The sequence below is a fragment of the Mauremys mutica genome, chromosome 9, assembly GCF_020497125.1.
Source record: "Mauremys mutica isolate MM-2020 ecotype Southern chromosome 9, ASM2049712v1, whole genome shotgun sequence".
In the NCBI taxonomy this organism is placed as follows: Eukaryota; Metazoa; Chordata; order Testudines; family Geoemydidae; genus Mauremys; species Mauremys mutica.
In genome coordinates this window covers 81,555,724-81,579,379 of record NC_059080.1, presented here as the reverse complement: position 1 = coordinate 81,579,379, position 23,656 = coordinate 81,555,724, and the positions used below count along the sequence as shown (strand labels likewise).

General features: G+C 45.7%; 1 protein-coding gene across 4 annotated transcripts in view; it reads right to left on the bottom strand.

Annotated features, from left to right (window-relative positions):
* Positions 1-20,742: 20,742 nt before the first annotated feature.
* LEKR1 (leucine, glutamate and lysine rich 1) overlaps positions 20,743-23,656 on the bottom strand; it is a 126,492-nt gene continuing 123,578 nt past the window's right edge. For all 4 annotated transcript variants that reach the window (XM_045031427.1, XM_045031428.1, XM_045031426.1 and 1 more), the window contains one exon: positions 20,743-22,319. In XM_045031427.1, the coding sequence (XP_044887362.1) occupies positions 21,906-22,319 (414 nt within the window). In that variant the 3' untranslated portion in view covers positions 20,743-21,905. The remainder of the gene's footprint in view (positions 22,320-23,656) is intronic.

The window sequence follows — 23,656 nt, the reverse complement described above, 5'->3', positions numbered from 1 at the left end:
TCAGTCCCTCTGGGTTAATAAACCCAGCAATCTTTACCCACTTATGTCTAAGGCTCAAAACATAAAACTGCCAGCTGGTTATTTTTCATTATAGTAAAGTGGTGATAAACAGAAATAAATCATTTTCCTTGCCATAGAAATTGGGAGATGGAAGAAGAGCTTTCAGGTCATCCTAGTCAGCCCCTGCCAATGGAGGATAGTCCCTAAATGTACATTTCCATGGCTTTTTCCTATCTAGTTTGAAGTGACTCAATGGGGCTCCTCCCCTCTCCTGAGGAGACTATTCCACAGTTAATCAATCTCACTATTAGGACATTTTCCTTCGTGTTCTGCCTAAACTTTCCTTTGTTAAATGTCATCCCATTAGTTCCACTCACACCGTGGGCTGTTCTATGGTATTCTGCTTCCTCTGTGGTGTTTCTTTCTCTACGTTTTTATACTGTGACCTTCACCAGTGCGCGTGAACATCAAATACCTTTCCCTGATCACAAAGCAGCCAGGCAGGGGTTCTTCCCAGCTTGCTAGGGACTCACTACCCCACCCTCAGTCTCTTTTAGGCAGGCTAATTGTCCAAACATAAATAAACCAGTTCCTCAGCTCACCCTTTATATTCTAGGCTTTCACTGCCCTGCTTTGCTTCCCAGGGGCCTGTGCCGGTGCTTCCTAGCTTGTTCTTTCTTTCCCCTCAGTAGTGGTGTAGTGGGTCTTTCGCTGACCCTTTGTAGCCCCAAGTGCAGCTCCGCCTCCTTAACTGGCCCAACTGAGAGCACCTATTCTGGCATATGGGAGCTGGACCTGCTTCAGTTATACAGGCCTGTCACACTGTGACACCTCCATAGATAAAGCGAGGCAGTATGTCTAGTGGATAGAGAAGTAGTGAAGGCCCTATTCCCTGTGCTGCCATTGTCTCAAAGAGACATCTTAGATAAGCCACTTCAGCATTCTGTGCTTTGGTTTCCTGGTCTGCAAAACAGAGCAAGTACTTACGCACCTTTCTCAGGTGCTTTGAGAGCCTTTAATATAAGAAGTTACAAGTGCAAACATTAAGCAGGGGGGGCAGAACTGGAAGGGGGCAGGGAGGACTGGCACCCTTTCAATGGCAATATTGGGTGAGGGCTCTGTCCCCACATAAGCCTACACATTCCCGAGGGGGGAAGAGACAAGAGCAGGACCAAGAAGGACTGGAGCAGCTACCATGGGGCCCAGGATCAGTCCAGGGAGCAGGGAGTGGGACATGGAGGGGTTGGAAAGGGCCCAGGAGCAGGTAGGAGTCCCCCCGAACCCTCCTCCCCAGAACGGGCTCCTCCCACCCCACTGAGTCTCATTGGCTCCCTTCACTCCTCCTCTGATCCTAGGGTTGCCAACTTTGTAATGGCACAAAACTGAACACCCCTGCCCTGCCCCTTCCTCAAGGCTCCACCCCTTCTCTGAGGCCACACCCCGCTCACTCCACCCCCACCCCTCACTTCCACTGGGCTGGGGCAGGGGTTGCGGTATGGTGGGGGTGAGTGTTCTGGCTGTGGAGTGCAGGCTCTGGATGGGGCCAGAAATGAGGGGTACAGGGTGCAGGAGCGGGCTCTGGGCTGGGGCAGGGGGGGGGTGAGGACTCTGGCTGAGGGTGCAGGCTCTGGAGTGGGGCTGGGGATGAGGGGTTTGAGGTGCAGGAGGGGGCTCAGGGCTGGGGCAGGTGTTGGGAGGGGTGCAAGCTCCAGGAGGGAGTTTGGGTGTGGGCAGGAACGCCGGGCTGGGGCAGGAGCTTGGGCTGTGAGACAGGGTTGGGGATGTGGGGTCCCAGCAGTGCTTACCACAGCTTCCAGGAAGCGGCCGCCAGGTCCCTGCAGCTCCTAGGCACATGGGCGGCCAGAGAGGCGCCACATGCTGCCCTCATGCCTGCAGGCTCCGCCCCCGCAGCTCCCATTGGCCAGGAACCACGACCAATGGGCGCTATGAGGGTGGTTCTTGCGGGCATGAGGGCAGCACCAAGGGACCTCAAAGACCTGGTGTTCGCGTCTGGGAGTGGCGTGGCGCTAGGGAAGGCCGGAGCCTGCCCTAGCTCTGGGTCCCTGTTGCGCTGCCACCTGGACTTTGAATGGCCTGGTTGGAGACGCCAGGGCGCCTTTTCGACTGGGCGTTCTGGTAGAAAACTGGACGCCTGGCAACCCTATCCGATCCCTCTGCCCTTCCAGTCACAGGGAGCTTCGGCGTCCTACCCAGTTAAGGGCTGTCTTAAAGATGTTACTAGCGTTGCTAGATGCACCCGTAAACGTCATTTGCCCTTGACTCAGCACAAGCCCCTCACTCTCACCATGTGAAACCAAACCCTGAAAAATCCCTCTCTAGTATCCCTCAGCGAGCCTGAAACAGAACTTTGGATTGCAATAATCTGAGCCCGCTGCTGAGCTCGTCATCACTGTTCCCTTCATTCGCATGCAAACACCCATTGAGCTTGCCCATGGAAGGACCTCAGGATTTGGCCCTTTATGTCCTACTAAACCTTCTTTTCTATAAGTTTTCCAGTCAGTGGCAAACAAGCCCCTTGTCCCTCTCGGTGACCAAGGCTCTGACCTTTCATGAACAAACCCCAGCCACCCACACAGAGCTTGAAAAAGAAACGCCATAAGCACATGCTGCAGCACAGCTCCTCCTTTGTATTGTGCCCTCCGACACACTTGCTTGACACAGCCTCCAGTCTGTGCTGTACCCAGTCTCACCCTGTGTGCTGCGTCACTGAGCTGCTCTGCCTAGGGCACTCACTTGCTAGGCTAGCACACTGGAAAGAGTGGGGAGGCCGGATGCTATAGCGACAGCGCTGACGGAATGAACAGGAGCAGCATAAGGAAACTGGGTTGTTTTGCAGCACAGTGAACCTGCAGAGCTGCAAATATTGGTGGCTAAATGTAGCAGAATTTTAATCAGGAGGACAGTGGTGACAGGGCTGTATTGAAATGCCAATGTTCCCACCAGGCAATGATGTCGTTCCTGGATTAAACCATCTACGCCGTCCCCTGATTAGGGATGGGATTGAACCAATCCTCCATTTATGAGGAGCCACAAATATTCATAGCTACTCCTGTAAAAGCATCCGAGTCTCCGGAATGCTGCCAGAAACCAGACTGTATTTCCTGGCCCATCACATGACCTGGGTAAGGGAACGAAAGGTCACATGGCCGAGGTCAGTACCTACTGACTGTACTGCTATCGATACAGTCCCTGGGTCCATACGGGACTGACACAAACCGGCAGTTCTGAATATCTCCCAGACTTCTGAAAAGTTCCAATCCAGATCCTCACTTTGAGGCTTGAGTTCTTCTCTGTGCGCTCAACAAATGATACTAATGCATCCCCCTTTGCAATTCTCAGTCTACTCCAGACCCTGCTAGCTTCTCTGTGAGTCACCACATTTAGGGAAGAAATTGGTATCAGGTGGATGCAGTCAGTGTAATCCATAATACCTATCACCATGCTTTCTATTCTGACACCTTCAGCAGGACTCAGGTGTTTCTGAGTCTGAGATGAGGGAAGCAGCCCCTTGTTCTACAGTATCATAGAATCATAGCGTATCAGGGTTGGAAGGGACCTCAGGAAGTCATCTAGTCCAACCCCCTTCTCAAAGCAGGACTTATCCCCAACTAAATCAGTAGCCTGGCCTGAGTTTGGTACAGCATTGGCCATTAGAGCAGTAACAGCAAAAGAAGACTCATGCAGTATCAACCACAGCCATTTGCTCTCTGCCTTGCAGTGATGTTACAACATACAGTACCATGCGTTACTCTGAGAGCAAACTCCAAGGCATGGCAGTAAGTATTTATTTTCTCATTTGATTTTGCTCTTTTCTTATGATTTGGTGCATGCTCGGGGCCGCATGCCCAAGGAGCTTGGAAATTGGGCCTGAGATTTGCACCCAAAGCCCTTTGACTTTGTGTCTGTATTTGTGCAAAGTGCATCAGAGTGCATGAATTAGGCTGCTAGCTTGAACTCGCAGGGGCAGATTTTGCATGTTGAAAAATCAAGCTTGAAAAAGTGTGTGTGCAAAAACTTAAGACAAGAGCAATTTTAGAGGCAATTTTAAGGGCTTCTTTTGAAAATTTGGCCCCAATAATGAAAGGACATAGGCTGAGATTCCAGTGAATATAGCAGACATTCTCACATAATGGTTTAGGATGTTGCCCTGACCAAATTATTGGCTATCAGTATAGCAATACTCTGTGTTCCCAGACTTGCAGAATCACAAAGTGCTTTTAAACATTCTTGAATCGAGCCTCACAACATTTGTGTCTGATAGGTTAGTGTCATTCCCATCTTTCAGATGGAGCAACTAATGCAGAGAAAATTAAGAGACTTGCCCATGCCCACTCAGAGTCTGAGCCAAAGCCCACTGAGGTCAGTGAGGTCTTTCCGCTGATTTTAATGAGCTTGGATCAGGCCCCCAGTGAGATTGCGGCAGAGCTGAGAACAGATCCCAGATGTCTTGACTCCGAGACCCCGGCTTTAAACCACAAAATTGCCTTTCTACATCAGCATGATGCTGTGAATACAAAATTGCATCTGTGCTCTCCCCACTAGTGCAGAGAGTGGCTGCACCATAGGCAGATAGAGACAATCCCAGAAGCAATAGCTCCACATGCATTGTCAGCCCCTAGCCCCTGAACAATAATAAAAATAATCCTCCTAATGCTGGGAAGTGGGCAGGTTTTGTGGTCTAGATGTTTCCACTGCCTGGGAATGATTTAGTAAAATGTTAACAACTGGCTATAATATTTCTGATAAAACAAAGCTGGGATATTTAGCTATAAACCTGAGATGCCCTGCTCACAGCCAGAAGAAACAGCCAGTGCTGCTGCTGCTGCTGCTGCTGCGCAGGGAGGAGCCATGTTTGCTGAGAGTGATGTCACCAGAAAAACCCAGTGGTACTTCAGGAACTCCATTTCCCATTAATCTTTTTACAACAGCAACAATAAGCTGTGTGACTCCAGCATGAAAAATAAGTTGTTGAGGTCACTGTAGGCTGAGGATGCTGAAGGACACAACGAAGGGGAGGGGGAGCCACCAACCTTCCCTAGGAAATCCAGCCAGATCTATGCTGTGTGCTAGGCAGCTACATGCTGAAGCCCTGACTGAGTTATTACTGAGTCCTTCCTTAGTGGGAGTTTGGCCAGAACAAGAACTAAGGATGGTGCTAAGCAGTGATGGTCTTTGGTTATGCTTCCTAGGCCGTCGTGTCCCATGCCCCGCTGCCAAACAGCTAATGTAATACTCATACCATCTAATCACTCAACAGTTATAAGCCTCTCTCTTCCCTCCCTGTCTGCTAGCAATGCCAAAAGCTAGCAGGACTGCAAAAAAGCTCTTGTCCCACCTCTGGGGACTCCCTCGGGTACAGAGGCCTGTTGTTAAAAAAGGATGGGGGATATTAAGGTTGTCAAAGGGAGGCCACAAAAGGGCACAGGCATGGACAGCTGGCTCTGGCTTTCTTTTGGGTTACGTATGTGTGTGGCTGCAGGAGGGTTTTTTTTTTAAATCTGTCCTTAGGGTCAAACCCAAACTAAACCCAGCTGTCCCTTAATATTCCCGTTCCATGATTTCAGCTGGGTGGATGTGTTCTGGTTACATGGTTAATAGCATTAACACCCCATTAATATGAACAGGGCATTTTTGGGGTGCCCAGGATGTGGCCAGTGAACGTGTTACGCTCGCCGGGCTGGCCCGCCACCCCCCAAGCAATGCTCCTGATGTCTTGCGGGCAGGCAGCAAACACTGCTGAGATCACAACAAAATGCAACGTGCTTGTGTTCTTATCAAAGGTGCCTGAAACAATCCTCCAGGTCTTTATAGCACGCCGACTGAAAACCTAGTTCTGGACACAGCCTAACTGGGGAGGGGGGACATTGAAATCCAGATCCAAACATTGCAACAGTGCCCCATCGCTAATTTTCACGGAATGACTGGCCCAGTGCTGCCATGGGTGGCCTCTCCCTTCTCTACTGCTGTTCCGCAACATTCATAAAAAACTCAGGTTTGTGGATTGGCACAAAGGTGTGTCTGATTAGCCAGGCGCTTCCCTGCAGCATGGGAAATTTGTCAAATCCTACTGCAGACAAACACAACGGGGGAGAAAAAATGCCATTAGCAGATTTTGAGCTAGGCCACATTGAATTTGACCTTTGAGACACAAGACCCAGTGCTAACATGGAGCCACCTATCTGCACATGCTGAAAGTACCCACATATAGTGAAACACCCCTACCAGCGAACCTTGTGCTTGCTCACTGCATGCACCAGAGGTTTAAACACAGGCCTTCTTAGCTCTCCTTCCAAGCCAGTTGCTACACAGAGTATCAGGCTGCAGTAATGACAGGAAATAGGAATTAGCAGCAGATCAAGAGTTCTTAAAGGGCTTTTGTTACCTTACAATGTGAATCTATGACACATCTGCCTGAATTTACTGCAGGGCCAATTGCCCTTCCCCACATGAAACCATTTATTGAGCCATCCCGCCCTGGATATATTTCTAAAACCAAATTTTAATTATTTCATAATAAAGCAATGGCTTTTATACACATTAAAGTACTTTAATATTGATATTGTTACAGCTTTTTCCTCAAGAGTTTAGCCAATATTCAGGGTCTTGTGGGTTGTCAGTTGGGAGGAGACATTGATGATGGAGTCAGATATTTCTTTGATACAAACCTGTCTATTTACAAAGAAGCACAAAGTCCTGTTTCCCTGAACACAATAAGAATCAAACAACAGGGAACAGTTTCTTTGCTCACAGTCCCAAGCCTCTTTCCAGCCAGCACTCTACCCAAAAGCACACTCTCTCGCTCAGCTTTTTCTCTATGTTATGATCTAAGTGTTCCTCTGGCTGGCTCTGGAACTTCTTTGCTGCCTTATGTGTGTGTGCTTCTGTGCTGTTTCTGTTGCTTCCCTCTCTCACACACATACACCCTTTCATTAAACAATACCCAGCACCCTGCATTTGCACTCAGCCCCCAGTCAAACCCCTCTGCCCACTTAGTTCAGATTCCTGAACAGTCTTGTATGTGGCCTGCATTTTGGGAGTGCTGGTGGTGCCTATTGTTTCCACTATCTAGTCCACAAAGGACCCTGTTTGCTCTTTACTTTTATCCTGAACAGAGTGGCTGTTACACCCACCAGCTTCGAGGAGATTTCATCCCAGCATGACAACTCCAGCTTCAGCCACATAAATAGAACATATGATGCAGGCATCACTTTCCAGGTCAGTTGAAAGGGCAGAAAGGCAAGCTTATTTGTTTTAATCTGTTACACTGACCGCCAACTCTGGCTGGGCTATTGGCAGACAGCAGGTGTAAAATGGCATGGGTGCATCTTTTGACCTGGCTCAAAACAGTAATTTGGAGGAGGATGATTTATAGGCATTTGTATGGGGAACGAGGGCTATCTGGTATGAACCTGTTAGAGTGCACAAATGCTGAGTGTGCATGCAGGAGGTCTGGGCACAAATATAGACACCCAATGCTTAGGAGAGACTGACACAAGCTGTCTGTTCCCACTGCACTAAACCATCACTAATGAGCCAGTGACAAGACACAGTGTAACTCTGCCAAAGAAAAACTGTAAAAACAAACCAAAATCTCAATGAGCCCTTTACTTCTCTTGGTGATAGTTCCACTCTATCATCTCCAGAAACTGCCAAGATAAATACCCCTGAGGGTCTAAAGGAGCTGTTACAGTAAATATTTCCACCAGTTGAGATTGTAAAAGATTCATCTCAGTGGTCATTGCCTGATAATGACTGCTCAGGGGCACACTAGCAAAACTGAGCATAGATGTACTCTTTTAAAGAAAAGCCTTTAATATAGAGCTATTGACCTGGTAGACTGTAATGGGTCCTTCAGAATGTTGTGTGGAGGCCAAGGTGCTAGACAGACAGACCCTCAACTCCTCATTACAGAGAATATTGAGACAGGTGGCGGATGTGTTTTTCACACACACACCTATGCAGAACCTTTCCTCTGCTCTTAATAATTAAAAAAAAATTAAATTCCCCCAGATAATGTTAAATATGGAGCAGAGCACACCAGACTGGAAGTCACACACCAGACTGCAAGTCGCACACCGACTGCCTTAGCCACTCCAATTGGAAGATCAAGATCACAATCCGCAGCTTGAGCCTGCTCTGTTTGAGTTCACATCGTAGTTCCTGGAGTTAGCTAACCCTGGAGAAGTTCAGGTTCTGGTGTTGATCATAAACTTTGGAGAACCTCTGGAACTCCAGCCTAGCCTCTTTATCCTTCTGGGATGGAGATCTCTGAATACTCTGCCAGCTCTTCTGGGGAAATTGGAAGGAAGTGTTCTCCTTCACAACGTCCCCAAATGAATTCCTGTATGAGTTAGAGCATGTCTTTTAGAAAAACCGCAATATTAATTTATAAATTCCTAGCAATGGAGAATTAACCACAACCCTTGGGAAGCTGGTCCAATGACTAATTACTCTCACTGTTAAAAATGTATGGCTTATTTACCATCTACATTTGTCTAGCTTCAACTTCCAGCCATTGCATCATGTTATACCTTTTTCAGCTAAATTGAAGAGCCCGTGATCAAATTTTTGTTCCCCATGTAGGTACTTACAGCCTGTGATCAAGTCACTCCTTAACCTTCTCTTTGTTATACTAAACAGATTGAACTATCAGACTATATCATTATGAGGCATATTTATCAATTCTTTAATTATTCTTGTGCCTCTTCTCTGAACCCTCTCAAATTTATCAACTTCCTTCTTGGAGTGCCAGAACCAGACACAGTATTCCAATAGAAGTCACACCAGTACCTATAACTTGCCTATTCCCATTCATACATCCAAGGATCACATTAGGCCTTTTGGCCACAGAGTCGCACAAGGAGGTCACATTCAACTGATCATTCACCATGACCCAAAGCCTTTTTCAGAGTCACTGCTTCCCAGGCTAGAGTCTCCCCCATCCTGGAAGCATGGCCTAAATGCTTTGTTCCTAGATATGTAACTTTCCATTTGGCCATGTTAAAACACACATTGTTTGCTTGTTTACCAAGCAATCCAGATTGCTCTGTATCAGTGACCTGTCTCCTTCATTATTTACCAATCCCCTAATCTTTGTGTCATCTGCAAACTTCATCAGTCATGATTTTATATTTTCTTCCAGGCCCTTGATAAAAATGTTTAATAGTGAGAGCCAAGAACCAATCCCTGTGGGACCCCAATAGAAACAAAGCCACTCAGTGATGATTCCCCTATTTACAGTTACATTTTGAGACCTGTCAACCAGTTTTTAATCCATTTAATGTGTGGCAAGCAGCGTTAATAGCTGTCTACTTTCTTGCTGGCACAATTCTTACCAACTGTGATCTAATTCTGCTATCATTATACTGGTTTTATGCTGCTTTCACGCCAACGGCATCAGCAATTACTCCTGATTTGGACAAGTGTGAAGGAGAAGCAGGAGCTAAATTTGTCTCCATGGCAGGACTGGTGTTTACAGTTAATTGTAGGTACAAAAATATGCCCTCAAAATAGGACAGGTGGAAACCTCTTAAAAATGCCCTTTATGTCTTCTGACCTATATGCTCAATCTTCCCCTCTAGCACTTTGTCCAAAACCTATTTCATCATTAAAAAGCCTTTTAACATGCTGTTCATCGCAGCTGGCCTTCTGTGTGGGTAATCAAATCTCTATTTACACAAAATTGGTCTTTAACTTTTACATCAGTGGAGTAATTCAAAGGCTTTGAAATGTTTCCAGCTGGAAACTTTGATCCTGCACCACACCTTAGTGTGGGAATAATCAATATGATAGCATGTGTTGGAAATAAACAATATGTAGGTGTGTGCATCTGCTGTGCCATAATTTGCTGAATCCTTTCTTGATGTATGGCCAATATAGGTGCGTAAAGACTGGTTTGGACAAGTTTACGGCTCCAAATTGTGCTCTGTATATATTCCCAGTAACGTGACTGAAAAAGTCCCCACTAAGTCATAGTTTTCCATTAGAAGATGTAAATGTCTACATAGCTTTTAAAGCATTCAGTGTAGTCATTGTACTAAATGCATGCAGGTAACCAGGAGACTAAGATAGAGATGGCAGCTGCTGTGTAACTTGGAGGAAATAATGTCCTTTAATACTGTAACAGGTGCTGGACTATGACTCACACAAAAATATAATAGTTACCTGTTTATTTTGAAGAGGACTGGTGTGGTGCTTAGAGAGAAGGCATAGAAACATGTCAATAAAACTAGACAATCATCACAATGGACGTGTCTTCAGAATTTGTGGGCCTTGTTTCGTATTTTTTGTAAATCTGGGCTACATTTGAAAACCTCTGAAAGAAAAACTGTTTTATTCATGAATAATGAAAATGTCAGTACTTTATAATTCCAAATGCAGAAGAAAACTTGCACAGGGATGAAAGTCAAGTCTTTTTTAGCTGACTCTCAAACACATATTTCAGAGTTGATCTGCACATTGATCAGCGCTGATATTCCAAAATGTAATTAACTGGGCATTAAGGTACAATGTGTTAAGTGAATATACTACTTTTTAGTGGTGTGATAAATTAATTCTGTAATTGTATTACAGTTAGTGTCTCATCTGTGGTAATGTACTAATGTAGTAATGTACATTATTATTCTAAAAGAATAAAGAATTATGCTAATGAATACAGGAAAATCAGTACTGTAGTGATACATTACTAAAATCAATAGATCATGATCATGACAGTATTTTGACACTGTCAATCATTTTTGTATCGTGTTGTATTAAATTGATATTAGCTTAGTGATGTCAGTATTTATTGACCTAAGAGGTAAACAATGACCACTGTTAAGCCAATCTAATTGGTTAGCCTTGTTTCAGACCTCAGGATAGCTGACCTCTCAGGAGGTCAACAAGCAAACAAAAACTTACTGACACATCATATGACTTTTCAGTCTGCCAGGAATCACTATTTTCATCTCGTATGTAATAATTTGCATTGACAAGACACTGTGTGGTCCTCTTTAGACTGAGGGTATGTCTACACTACGAAATTACTCCAATTTTACAGAAGTCAATTTTTGGGAACCAACTGTATAAAGTCGAGTGCACGTATCCACACTAAGCACATTAATTCGGCGGTGTGTATCCATAGGACCGTGGCAAACGTCGACTTTCGGAGCAGTGCACTGTTGGAGCTATCCCAGAGTTCCCGCAGTCCTCGCTGCCCATTGGAATTCTGGGTTGATCTCCCAATGCCTGATGGGGCCAAAAATTTGTCGCAGGTGGTTATGAGTAAATGTTGTCAGTCAACCCCCCCCCCCCCGCCAATGAAAGCAATGGCAGACAATCATTTTGCACCCTTTTCCTTGGATTGCCTAAGCAGATGCCACAGCACGGCAACCATGGAGCCCATTCAGCCTTTTTTCACTGTCATTGTATGTCTACTGGATGCTGCTGACAGACACATCCAGTAGATGCTGCTGCAGCTTCTTGACTTTGCAAGTTAGCAAAGATGGTTGCCAGTCATACTGTACCATCTGCTGCTTTTCAAGTTAGCAAAGACGGTTACCAGTCATACTGTACCATCTGCTGCTGTCATGGGTGCTCCTGGCCGCCCTCCGTGAGGTCAGTCGGGGGTGCCTACACAAAAATGGGAATGACTCCCAGGTCATTCTCTTTAAGTTTTGTTTAATGCAGATTCAGTCCTGCCTAGAATATCAGGTAAGCCTACTAAAGAACCACAGATGCAAGTGGCCACTCTGGGTCAGAGTCCCAGACATCCCGCAGAAATGATGAGCTGTATGCCATTCTAGGGGGTACCCATACAACAACCCCACCCATTGCTTCCCTCCTCCCCCACCCCTCCCGGGCTACCTTGGCAGTTATCTCCCCATTTGTGTGATGAAGTAATAAAGAATGCATGAATAAGAAACAACACTGACGTTATTGCCTCTGCAAGCAGAGATCAAAGGGGGGAGGGGAGGGCGGTTGGCTTACAGGGCAGTAGAGTGAACCACCATTCTGCACTTGCTCAGCCTATAGTTGGACTGCTCCTTACTACTGTCCAGGCTTCATGAGCCATGGGAGCAAAAGGATAGGCTGGGGTAGGTGCGACCGTGCGGTGCTGCCGACTGGGAGAGCAACCTGAGGCAGAAGCCTCCAGCTTGCATGATATTCCAGGCAAGACTCAATCTCCATTACACAGAATTTAAAGAGCGAATGACCTGAAGTCATTCCCCCTTTTTTCAGGCGTCCCCCGACCGACCTTACCGAGGCCAGCCAGGAGCACCCACAGGACGATGATGACGAGTACCAGTCATACTGCACCGTCTGCCATCCGCAAGGCAAGGCAAGGGGATGCTGCTGTGTAGCGCTGCAGTACTGCATCTGCCAGCAGCATCCAGTAGACATACGGTGACAATGAAAAAAGACAAGAAATTATTTTTTCCTGTTGCTTTCACAGAGGGAGGGAGGGCGGGGCCTGACAACATGTACCTGGAACCACCTGCGACAATGTTTTTGCCACATCAGGCATTGGGAGCTCAACCCAGAATTCAAATGATTGGTGGAGACTGTGGGAACTGTGGGATAGCTACAGTCGTCAGTCGCCTCCTCCCTCCATGAGAGCAACTGCAGACAATCGTTTTGCGCCTTTTTTCTACACAGACGCCATAGCACAGCAAGCATGGAGCCCGTTCAGCTCACCGCAGCAGTTATGAGCATTGTAAACACCTCATGCAGTATCATGCAGTTTATGCAGAACCAAAAGCTGAAAAACCAGATGAGGAGGCAACGGCAGCATGGTGACGAGATTGATGAGGGCATGGACACAGACTTCTCTCAAAGGGCGGGCCCTGGCAATATGGACATCATGGTGTTAATGGGTCAGGTTCATGCCGTGGAACGCCACTTCTGGGCCCAGGAAACAAGCACAGACTGGGACCGCATAGTGTTGCGGGTCTGGGATGATTCCCAGTGGCTCCGAAACTTTTACATGCTTAAGGGCACTTTCATGGAACCTTGTGACTTGCTTTCCCCTGCCCTGAAGCGCCAGAATACCAAGATGAGAGCAGCCCTCACAGTTCACAAGCGAGTGGCGATAGCCCTCTGGAAGCTTGCAACGCCAGACAGCTACCGGTCAGTCGGGAATCAGTTTGGAGTGGGCAAATCTACTGTGGGCGCTGCTGTCATGCAAGTAGCCAACGCAATCACTGAGCTGCTGCTATCAAAGGTAGTGACTCTGGGAAACGTGCAGGCCATAGTGGATGGCTTTGCTGCAATAGGATTCCCTAACTGTGGTGGGGCGATAGACGGAACCCATATCCCTATCTTGGGACCGGACCACCAAGGCAGCCAGTACATAAACCGCAAGGGGTATTTTTCAGTGGTGCTGCAAGCACTGGTAGATCAAAAGGGACATTGCACCACCATCAATGTGGGATGGCCGGGAAAGGTTCATGACGCTCGCGTCTTCAGGAACTCTGGTCTGCTTAAACAGCTGCAGGAAGGGATTTATTTCCCAGACCAGAAAATAACTGTTGGGGATGTTGAAATGCCAATTGTTGTCCTTGGGGACCCAGCCTATCCCTTAATGCCCTGGCTCATGAAGTTGTACACAGGCACCCTGGACAGTAATAAGGAGCGGTTCAACTATAGGCTGAGCAAGTGCAGAATGGTGGTAGCGTGTGCATTTGGACTTTGAAGGGTCGCTGGTGCAGTTTACTGACTTACTCAGACCTCAACGAAACCAATATCCCCATTGTTATTGTTGCTTGCTGTGTGCTCCACAATCTCTGTGAGAGTAAGGGGGAGATGTTTATGGCGGGGTGGGAGGTTGAGGCAAATCGCCTGGTGGCTGATTACACACAGCCAGACACCAGGGCGATTAGAAGAGTACATTAAGAAGCTCTGTGCATCAGAGAAGCTTTGAAAACCAGTTTCATGACTGGCCAGGGTACCGTGTGAGAGTTCTATTTGTTTCTCCTTGATGAAAACCCACCCCCTTGGTTGACTCTAAAATTCCCTGTAAGCAAACCGACCTCCCCACGTCGATCACAGATTGGAAATAAAGTCACTATAGCTTAAAAACCATGTATTCTTTATTAATTGATTATAAAAATAGGGAGATAACTCACAAAGGTAGCCCGGGTGGGGTGGGAGAGGAGGGGAGGAGGGAAGGAAGAGGCCACTTCAATACTTGTTGAATGACAGCCTTCTGTCCACTGGGGTGGAGTGGTTGAGTGCCTGGAGCCTCCCCGCATGTTCTTGAGTGTCTGGGTGAGGAGGCGGCTATGGAACATGATGAGGAGGGAGGGCGGTTACACACGGGCTGCAGAGGCAATCTCTCCAGCTGACATTCCTGAATCTCCACCAGATGCTGGATCATGTCTGTTTGTTCCCGCAGTAGCCCCAGCGTTGCTTCGTGCATCCTCTGATCTTCCTGCTGCCACCTCTCCTCATGTTCATTGGCCGCTTTCCTGTCCTGTGCTATTGTGTCCCTCCACCCTTTCTGCTGAGCTCTTTGAGTGCGGGTGGCCTGCATGAGCTCAGAGAACATTTCATTGTGCGTGCATTTTTTTCACCGCCTTATCTGAGATAGCCTTTGGGACGGAGGAGGGAGGCTTGAAACATTTGCAGCTGCAGGAGGAAAAAAAGGGAGAGAAGTATTTTAAAAGATACGTTTTACAGAACAATGGGTATACTCTTTCACGGTGAACAACACTATTCACATTACGTAGCACATGTGATTTCGGTACAAACTCACCCCCCCCACCATCCTTTTCTCTGGGACGACCGCTTTAACCCTCCCCCCACCACACCACGTGGCTGGTATCAGGGAAGATCCCTGCTAGCCAAACGCGAACAGCTCAGTGTGAAGCTCTGCCCCCACATCCTTTTCGCTGCGATAATCGCTTTAACCCTTCCCCAACCACGTGGCTGGTATCAGGGAAGATCCCCGCTAGCCAAACGCAAATAGCTCAGCGCCAATGCCTCCCCCGCCCCACCGCTTGGCTAACCGCGGGGAGGATTTCTTTTCAGCCACAGGCAAACAGCCCAGTAGTAATGGCCACCTATGAATGTCCCCTTAATTAAATTCACGTATTTCAACGAGGTTACCATGAACGATATCACTTTCCTGAGGATAACACAGAGAAATAAAGAATGGATGTTGCTTGAATTTCTGCAAACACTGGGACCATACGCTGCCAGGCTTTGTCATGCAATGATACCAGAATACTTGCTATTAGCATGGCGTGGTAAAATGTCCTACCATGGAGGACGGAATAAGGCTGCTTTCCCCAGAAACCTTCTGCAAAGGCTTTTAGAGTACCTCCAGGAGAGCTTCATGGAGGATTTCCGTTCCATCCCCAGACATGTTAACAGACTTTTCCAGTAGCCGTACTGGCCACGAATACATCCCAAGTCCTCAGGGCAAATTAATCATTAAAAAATGCTTGCTTTTAAACCATGTTTTATATTTACAAAGGTACACTCACCAGAGGTCCCTTCTCCGGCTTCATGGTCCGGGATACTGCCTTGGGAGGGTTGGGAGGGTATTTCAGTCAGGCTGAGACAAAGATCCTGGCTGTTGGGGAGAATGGTATGCTGTGTGGTCTCCTCAACCTCCTCCTCCTCCTCCTCCTCATCTTCCCCGTCCGCAAAATCCTCTGGCATGGCGACAGAGTACCCCATCATTGGAGTCCACGGACGGGGTGGTGTAGTGGTGGCAGCCCCCACTAGAATTCAGCTCAGTGTTGAAGTGGCATGTCTGCGGCTCTACACTGGACCGTTTGCTTCTTTGGCTTTCTTGTCTGAGCTCCTTAAGTTTCACATGGCACTGTGTTGAGTCCCTGTTGTGGCCTCTGTCCATCATGGCCTTGGAGATTTTTTCAAATGTTTTGGCATTCCGTCTTTTGGAACGGAGTTCTGATAGCACGGATTCATCTCCCCATACAGCGATCAGATCCAGTACCTCCCGTACGGTCCATGCTGGAGCTCTTTTTCGATTCTGGGACTGCATGGTTACCTGTGCTGATCAGCTCTCCACGCTGGGCAAACAGGAAATGAAATTCAAAAGTTCACAGGGCTTTTCCTGTCTACCTGGCCCGTGCATCTGAGTTCAGATTGCTGTCCCAAGCGGTCACAATGATGCACTGTGGGATAGCTCCTGGAGGCCAATACAGTCGAATTGCTTCCACACTAACCCTAATTCGAACCGGCAATGTCGATTTCAGCACTACTCCCCTCGTCGGGGAGGAGTACAGAAATCGATTTTAAGAGCCCTTTATGTCAACAAAAATGGCTTTGTTGTGGGGATGGGTGCAAGGTTAATTCAATTTAATGCTGCTAAATTCGACCTAAACTACTAGTGTAGACTAGGCCTGAGGCAGTACCAAACCTCTTGTCTTTTGTACCAGATGCATCACTGAAGCCTTCACACCAGTCGGGGTCATGAGTTATGGAGCCCACAATAAGAACTTTCTGTCCTGTCAGAGTAAAGTAGATATTGTAGGAACACTGGGTTTTAATTTGGGGGGCACATTTCACAGGGAGACTTTTCTTTTAAGGAAAGTGCTATAAAAGATCCTTATATATACACGTTTAGCTCCTTGTGGCTATTTGTACTGCAATAAATACCAAATGAATCATTGATTGTCCACTTACATTAGTGTAATGCTAATACAGCCAAAATGCTTCTGTACATATATAACGTCAAACACACATGTACACCGTTTGCAGGGCAGGAAGAATATTATCATGTAATGGGACCTGTGTTATACATAACAGAATCTTTGCTGTTGTGGAACACTAAAAAATTGTCCCTGAGCTCATTGGGAAGAAGTAGTCAGTCACATCCTGGCACGGACCTTCATTCACCAGTAATACAAGGCTGCAGGTGGAAAACTGCAACTATGGAATGGTTGTTGCTCATTTGTTTTCAGGAGATAGAAGGGCATCTCATGAGGCAGGCAAAAAATAATATGCTGGAATGCTCCACACTTGTTTGGAAGATGATTTTTTTTTTCATTATCTGGGAACAGTTTGCAATGCAATGCCAGCTGTTCAGATTTTCCATCCCACAAATTATATTTCCAGTGTTAGAATCTGCTCAACAAGTCACTTACAGAGTCCTTTTTACTACAGTATTAAAATTAATTTTGTAACATGCTTTGAGGATGAAAAACCACATAAGTGCTAAGCATTATTAGACTCTGTTACTTTGTGTCACTATCAGTGCTTACGGGGTTTATTGTGGCTATAGTGGAAGCTAATCTACCTGCAGCATTGAGAGACATAATACTAACAACAACTAGGCCTAATGGGGGTTAAACCCCATTTTAAATAATTATACTCAAAGATTAGGGTTTTTGATAATGAAGGGAAATCTCCCCAATTTCATCCTTATCTAACCCAGTTCTCTTCCTCCTATTACAAATGCACAGCTGCTTTCCACATCATAACACATGCTTTAAAGGGCAATGCTTATAAAATATTGCTAAGTGCCAGATCTAGAGTTTAGACCACATTGTACTTCAGAGAACAGCTCTTTTTGAATGACAAGAAATATGTCTAGCCTTTTTTTTTCTAATTCATACGCTTTAATAATATATCGCAGTTTCTATTTCTATATATTTTTAATGCTGCTAAGATACAAAGACCTCTTTTTCTGAAGTCAACTTTCTTCCTTCGTGGAAAAAAACTACAAGTGGACTGGGATCCCACATCATAACCAGTCATTACATGAAAGGCTGAGTTGTCATCTCTCATCCATGAGGCAAATCAACATTTATCTTGTAAAAATCAACTGTGAAGGATTTTAAATTAAAAAAATAAAATGACCCCCTTAATAGGACTGGAAGTCGAAGTCTTTGAGAAATACAGCAGACGCTTTGGACCTGCTCCAGCCCCTACTAATGTCAATGGCATGATTCCCCCTGCCTTCAACAGCTAGAGAGCGCTAGCTTTTTATGAAGTAGGCAACACAGTTGGTTGGGTGGGTAAAAATGGGCTGAGTTTACAAGAGTCAAAAAAAGTCACTAGAGAACTCCCAAATATGTAATGAGAATCTCAAGGCACTACTAAACGAGAGGGTTTTGCACACTTTGTTGCTTCTTTAGCCTGAGCACATTGTACCCCAGGAGCTCCTCCCATCCCTTCATCCCGCCCCCTCCCCCTCTCCCTCCCAAGTGCCCTATGTGCCACCCTCTCATCCCCATCCATTGCAGGGACCCACTTCAGCCGCCCCTCCCCTCCCTTATATCAGGGGCTCTGTGTGTCCTCCCAGTTCCCTGTATGCCAGGGGCACCCATGTCCCTTTCCCTCATCCCAGAGTTCCCCCATTTGCTCCCCCACGCCAGAGGCTCTGTGTTGACACCCACCCCGATTCCAGCTGCACACAATGCTTTCCCCCTGCCATTCTTATCAACTGGTTCACTGAGCTACAGACAATTACAGAGGTAGTTGAAGCCGACGGCTCTGTCAGGGGCTTCATGTCCCCCATTTCCTCTTCTGAGTTCAACCAAAATCAACAGCGTTCTGCCTGTTGGGGCCTAGCGCATTCCCCCAACTGCTGAAATCCACGGGATGCAGTGATCAAAGGTATCATGTTACACTTCACTTGACTGCATTTCTCTGTCTGTAAGACCTCACTTGGCTTGGCCAAAAATCAAAAACATGGCCTAGAAGGACAAATGAAGCATTTCCTAATTCATGCCAAGATTGACACACATTTAAAAAACACGTGCAAAGCAGCCATTTACTGGCCCTGATCATCAGGTCCAGCTGAACTGTGCTTGGTACAGGACCTGCGGGAGGGAGAAGCTCTATGCCAACTTTGTGCTCCCTGACTCACGAGGCTGCTGATGGGGTGGCGGGTGAGGTTGGGCCTCTGCTCTAAGGTACATTATGCTGTCATTGACAGCAGCCAGAACCAGCTGCTTTGGAGGCAGATACACAAAACCCTGCAGTAGGCAGCTAATGGGATAACCTGCACACAGGAAAGTTTTTTCCCTAACCGATCCTGGTGAAAGATTGGTTTATGTCCTGAAGCATGAGGAACTCTACAGCCCTTCTAAAGCACACTTATTTCAGTATTCCATTATGTCTGCTACATAATAGTACAAGCCACAGTCGTTGGACAAATCTACTTCACAAATGCCATCGTTTTTAACAGCCATATTACCTCCAGCCGACACCACGGCTCCCTGATGGAAACAGGGACCTTACAATACATTTTTAGTGCTACCCCGTTGGCAAGTTTCAGCCAAGTAAAAGAAATGCATTAGCTATTACATTTTTGATGCCGTAGTTCTGCTCTATGAAATTAATTTCGATCCTGTTATGTTGTCTTTAAAACCTCAGCATCACTGAGCAAGGTTTCCTGACATGAATGCATTTTGTTTTATTGCTTAGCAGAGCGTTCTGGATTTCTGTGAGGTAAGGACAGAAAGGGATGCCAGGAACTCTGTTCTTGACCAGCTCCTTGATCTGCGATTTATATGCTTTTTCAGTGCTAACGACTTTACTCCAATGATTGCTTTCATTCTAGTCTGGTATTTCTTACTTTACATTTTATGACTCTGAGGTTCATAGTCTATGATGCTACATCTACTTTACAGCAGATCAGATCCCAGACTATGCCTCTGTCCGTTTTGCACTGCTCCAGCAGCACAAAGGGGATGGACAACTGCTCTAATATGAGAGATAAGGATTCCCTGGATGTAGGGGAATCTCCAAGCGGCATAAAACTAGCATAGGTGGTGTTATACCTAGCCTCCGCTTCCCTTTCCTCTCGCTGCGCTCTGGCGATCTCTGGTTGGTGAAGTAGTCCATAGGGGAATGTAAGCTGGCATATTTTACAGCAGCCCTGAGTCTCCCTGTTTAGTCCCACATTCAGGGAAGTGGAAAGGCCTCTCCTGCCACTCCTCAGGTCCTGGACCAAGCAGAACTCAGTTGGCCATCGAGATCTGACCCTTTCTGTTTATAATTAAGATGTGAACTAATCATACCACTCCTTGGCAGGCAAAACTCCTCCGAGGTCAATGGGAGTTTTGCCTGCATAAAAGACAGAAGGATCTGGTCCATATGAGTCACAGCGTAACGAAATAATTCCAATAAAACAGTGTGTGTCTATACATATATTGCATATAGAGCTAGGAAATAGAGGTGGGATTTATAGAAGTGCTCAGCATTGGCCTAATTCTAGCTCTACTTTTCTCCTCCAGGCCTGAAGAAGAGCTCTGTTAAGCTCAAAGTTGGTCCAATAAAAGATATTACCCCACCCACCTTGTCTCTCATGGAATACTACAGTCATCTTAGAACACTGTGATCATTTCAGGACCAGGAAATTAAGAGGTCAAGATCTAGTGTGTGATTACAAAAGTATCTCATGGCTAGCACTTAAAGTGTTCTGTGAAGAACAACAACATGACTAGAGAACAGTGTGTCCAGTTCTGAAGCTTTCAAAAGGACCGTGGAACCTCTCAGTCCTCTAGTTTCTGATACCACTCTGAGAATTTCCAAAATTTCCTCCTTTAATCTCCCTCCCATGAGGTTTTAGTTCACGTCACAGCCACCAGCCTGAAGCTGAGCCTGAACAGAACTCTCCTAGGAACACAGAAAGGTAAGTGTGAGTGACTGTCCCAGAGCACTCCAAGGATTTGGTGGCCCAGGGAGTGAAATCTGAGACTACCACAGAGCACTAACCCAATCACATCAAACTAACACAGACTGCAAGGTTTATTTATTTATTTTAAATCAGTATCCCTGTGACATGTTCCAGAAAAAAGCATAGCCCCAAGTTCACGGTAGAAAAATGAAAATGTTAACTCTGTTGTGTAACAATTGAGCACATGCCCCTGCATACAAGCAGAAGGAGCACCTCAAACTAAACAGAGGTGGCTCAATATGATGGTGTTTGTTTGATGAAAATCAAAAGGCCACATCTTTCAGACTGAGGTAGTACCGAACCTGCTGGCTTGTGGATACAATGCATTACTGAAGCTGGCACATCACTTGAGGTCCTGAGTTACAGAAAAAGTAAGTGGAACAGTGTATACCCTAGGGACACTGTGTTTTAATTTTGGTACATAGTAAGTCATTTCTCTTAAAGGAAGAATTTTAAAAGATCCCTATAAGACTTTTAGCACCTCATCTGCCTAAATTGGCATAGTTTCAATGACCTCCGTGGAGCTACGTCAATTTACATATGGGCTCTGGCCCACATCACTACTCCTTTGAGTTAATAGTGCTATTCCTTTACCGGAGTGGGTACAGGACTTATACAGCAATAGGTGGGAGGTTGCTTCCCTGCAATATTTTGTCTATTATTTAGGGTCTGATTCTTCCATCTTCTCTCATGGTGACTAGTACATTATTCCAAAAGCAGTCAATCCCACTGGCTGAAATGGAATTACTTGCAATGAAAGGAGGACAAAATCTGTCCCTTAATTAACGAGCTACATTTGTACCACCCTAACTGGCACTGGAGTTAAACTGGATACAATCTGAAATATGAAGCCCAGGACATGGTGGTGGTTTGGTGAAATGATTCTGGAGCTTTGCAAATATCTTAATTACAGTTGTGCCAGATTTGCTGAAAATACTTCTTGGAGGGGTACTATGTTTTCATCTGTGTATTTCCCATCTTGGAATATATATCGCACTTTAACTCCATTATATTGTTGAAGCAAAAAATAAGCAACCATGATTGCCTTGTAAAATATAACTACGTAACAGATTTTAGCTTAATTTTAAATTGTAAAAAAAAAAAAAATAAAGAAATGGGCTAATTGCCAGGAAAAGTTAACTTTCTAGTACCATTTTGCCCCTATGGTTCACAATTAAGTGACCCTATGATGCACTGAAATGGTTGTCATGGTTTATCAATGTACTGTTCTTGACATTTTTACACATCAGAGCTGACTCAGTTGTCTTCTTATAACGGCGGCTATTCTGTTCTTGGATTCATTCACAGAAGATGCTCTTCCCCTGGGAGGGTGTGGTGGAGTTAGAGCTGGCAAACCCACTTTACCACTGCTTTTGTGCTTATTGAAGGCTGGTACATTAGCAGCTCTTGAAATGCCACACAGGCCCAAGTGTGTGATTCCTTTCCCAGAGTTTGAGCTCATAAGGCTCTTCTGTCCGTGATTACTGACCAGTGCAGCACAGGAGGTTAGGCTGCCCTGACTGAGTGAACATTGTGACAGTGGGAAGTTTCCACTGAGCCTCTTCAGTTCCAATACTTGTTCTCTAGCTTGAGTCAAAGCTTCAGTTAGCTCATAGCGTTCCTCACACTCTCTACGCACTGTTTCCTGGAGAAGAGAGTTCTGCAAATAGAAAGAAACACATACATTATGAAACCCCATCACTCAAAAAGGGATAGATGCTGTGTGCTTACTGAACTCCTCAAACATAGGGTACTGGTGATCAGAGGGTATATATTCATATACAGGGTGAGTTGGTAAATTTATGACTACACTACAAAAAAAACAGATACACAATTTTCTAATTTTTCAGCTGTCTGTTCTACTCCTTTTCTGATTGATGTGTAAAAACCATTCCACTGTAGGTGAAACACAATGAGGCATAATCTGACCTCCTGACAAGTGAGGATTTGTTTTAAAATGACTACATACATCAAATCAGTACTTGGCTCAAAGACTTGTGGATGAGTTGGTGTGAACGGTTCAGATGGATAGCAGGAGAGAGATTGTGTTTTCTTGCTAGTAGAATGCTACTACACAGGCACTCGGTGGCTAAAATACAACTTTCATATGTCATATCTCAATCTGCTCTCACTGTTCAAATCATGCTAAATGTTTTCTATAGTTCTACTTAGTCATGCTATTGGGGCATTTCTGTTTTATTTTCTGTCTTGCCATAAGAGCTATTCTAAAAGGTGAAATTGTCAAATACCAATTTATGAAAGTTATTGAGGAATAATACTGTAGAACATTTAATCTGCTGAAGCAGTAAAACACTTCAAGGAAGTTTATTTTCTACAGTGAGTGGTTAGAAAATGTTTTTTTTTCATATTTGATCTTTTTTTAAGAACAGAGAACTACGGTTTGTCACCTTTCCTGTCACATTTATATTATTTTCAAGTGTGACTGAATTAATGAATTTTTATATGCAGCTCAGCACTTTGCCCCATCAGTTCTGATATTTACTGCGTCATTCCAAAGCCAGTGACCTATGGCTGCACAAAGTCTTAGCTTTGAATGGAGTGAAACGGCAATCCACTGGCCTCAAAACACCATCACTACGCAATCTGCTTTCATTCTCACTGGGAGGAAAGGGGAACAAGCGGAACTATCCCTGAGTTACAATCCCAAACCTCTCCCCATCGCCCACCCAGGGAGAGGAGAAAGGGATGCTTGTTCTCGGGACAGAAGGAAAAGACAAGGAGAAAGGGAAGGAAGGAGAAAGAAATAAGGAGATGAAGAATGATTAAAGTACTTCTCGTGTCACCATCCAATCACTCCAAAATGGGGTGTTCATAGAATTGCCAGAGAGGGAAGGGAAAGAGAGGTGAAGAGAGAAGTAAAGGGAGGAGAGAAAGGAAAGAAAGGGAGGGGACAAGAATAGAGGACTAGGCATGGGGCAAAAAGAGAGGTTAGTGTGCCACCACTTCAAGATCTGTACATAGTGTAGCAGTATAAAG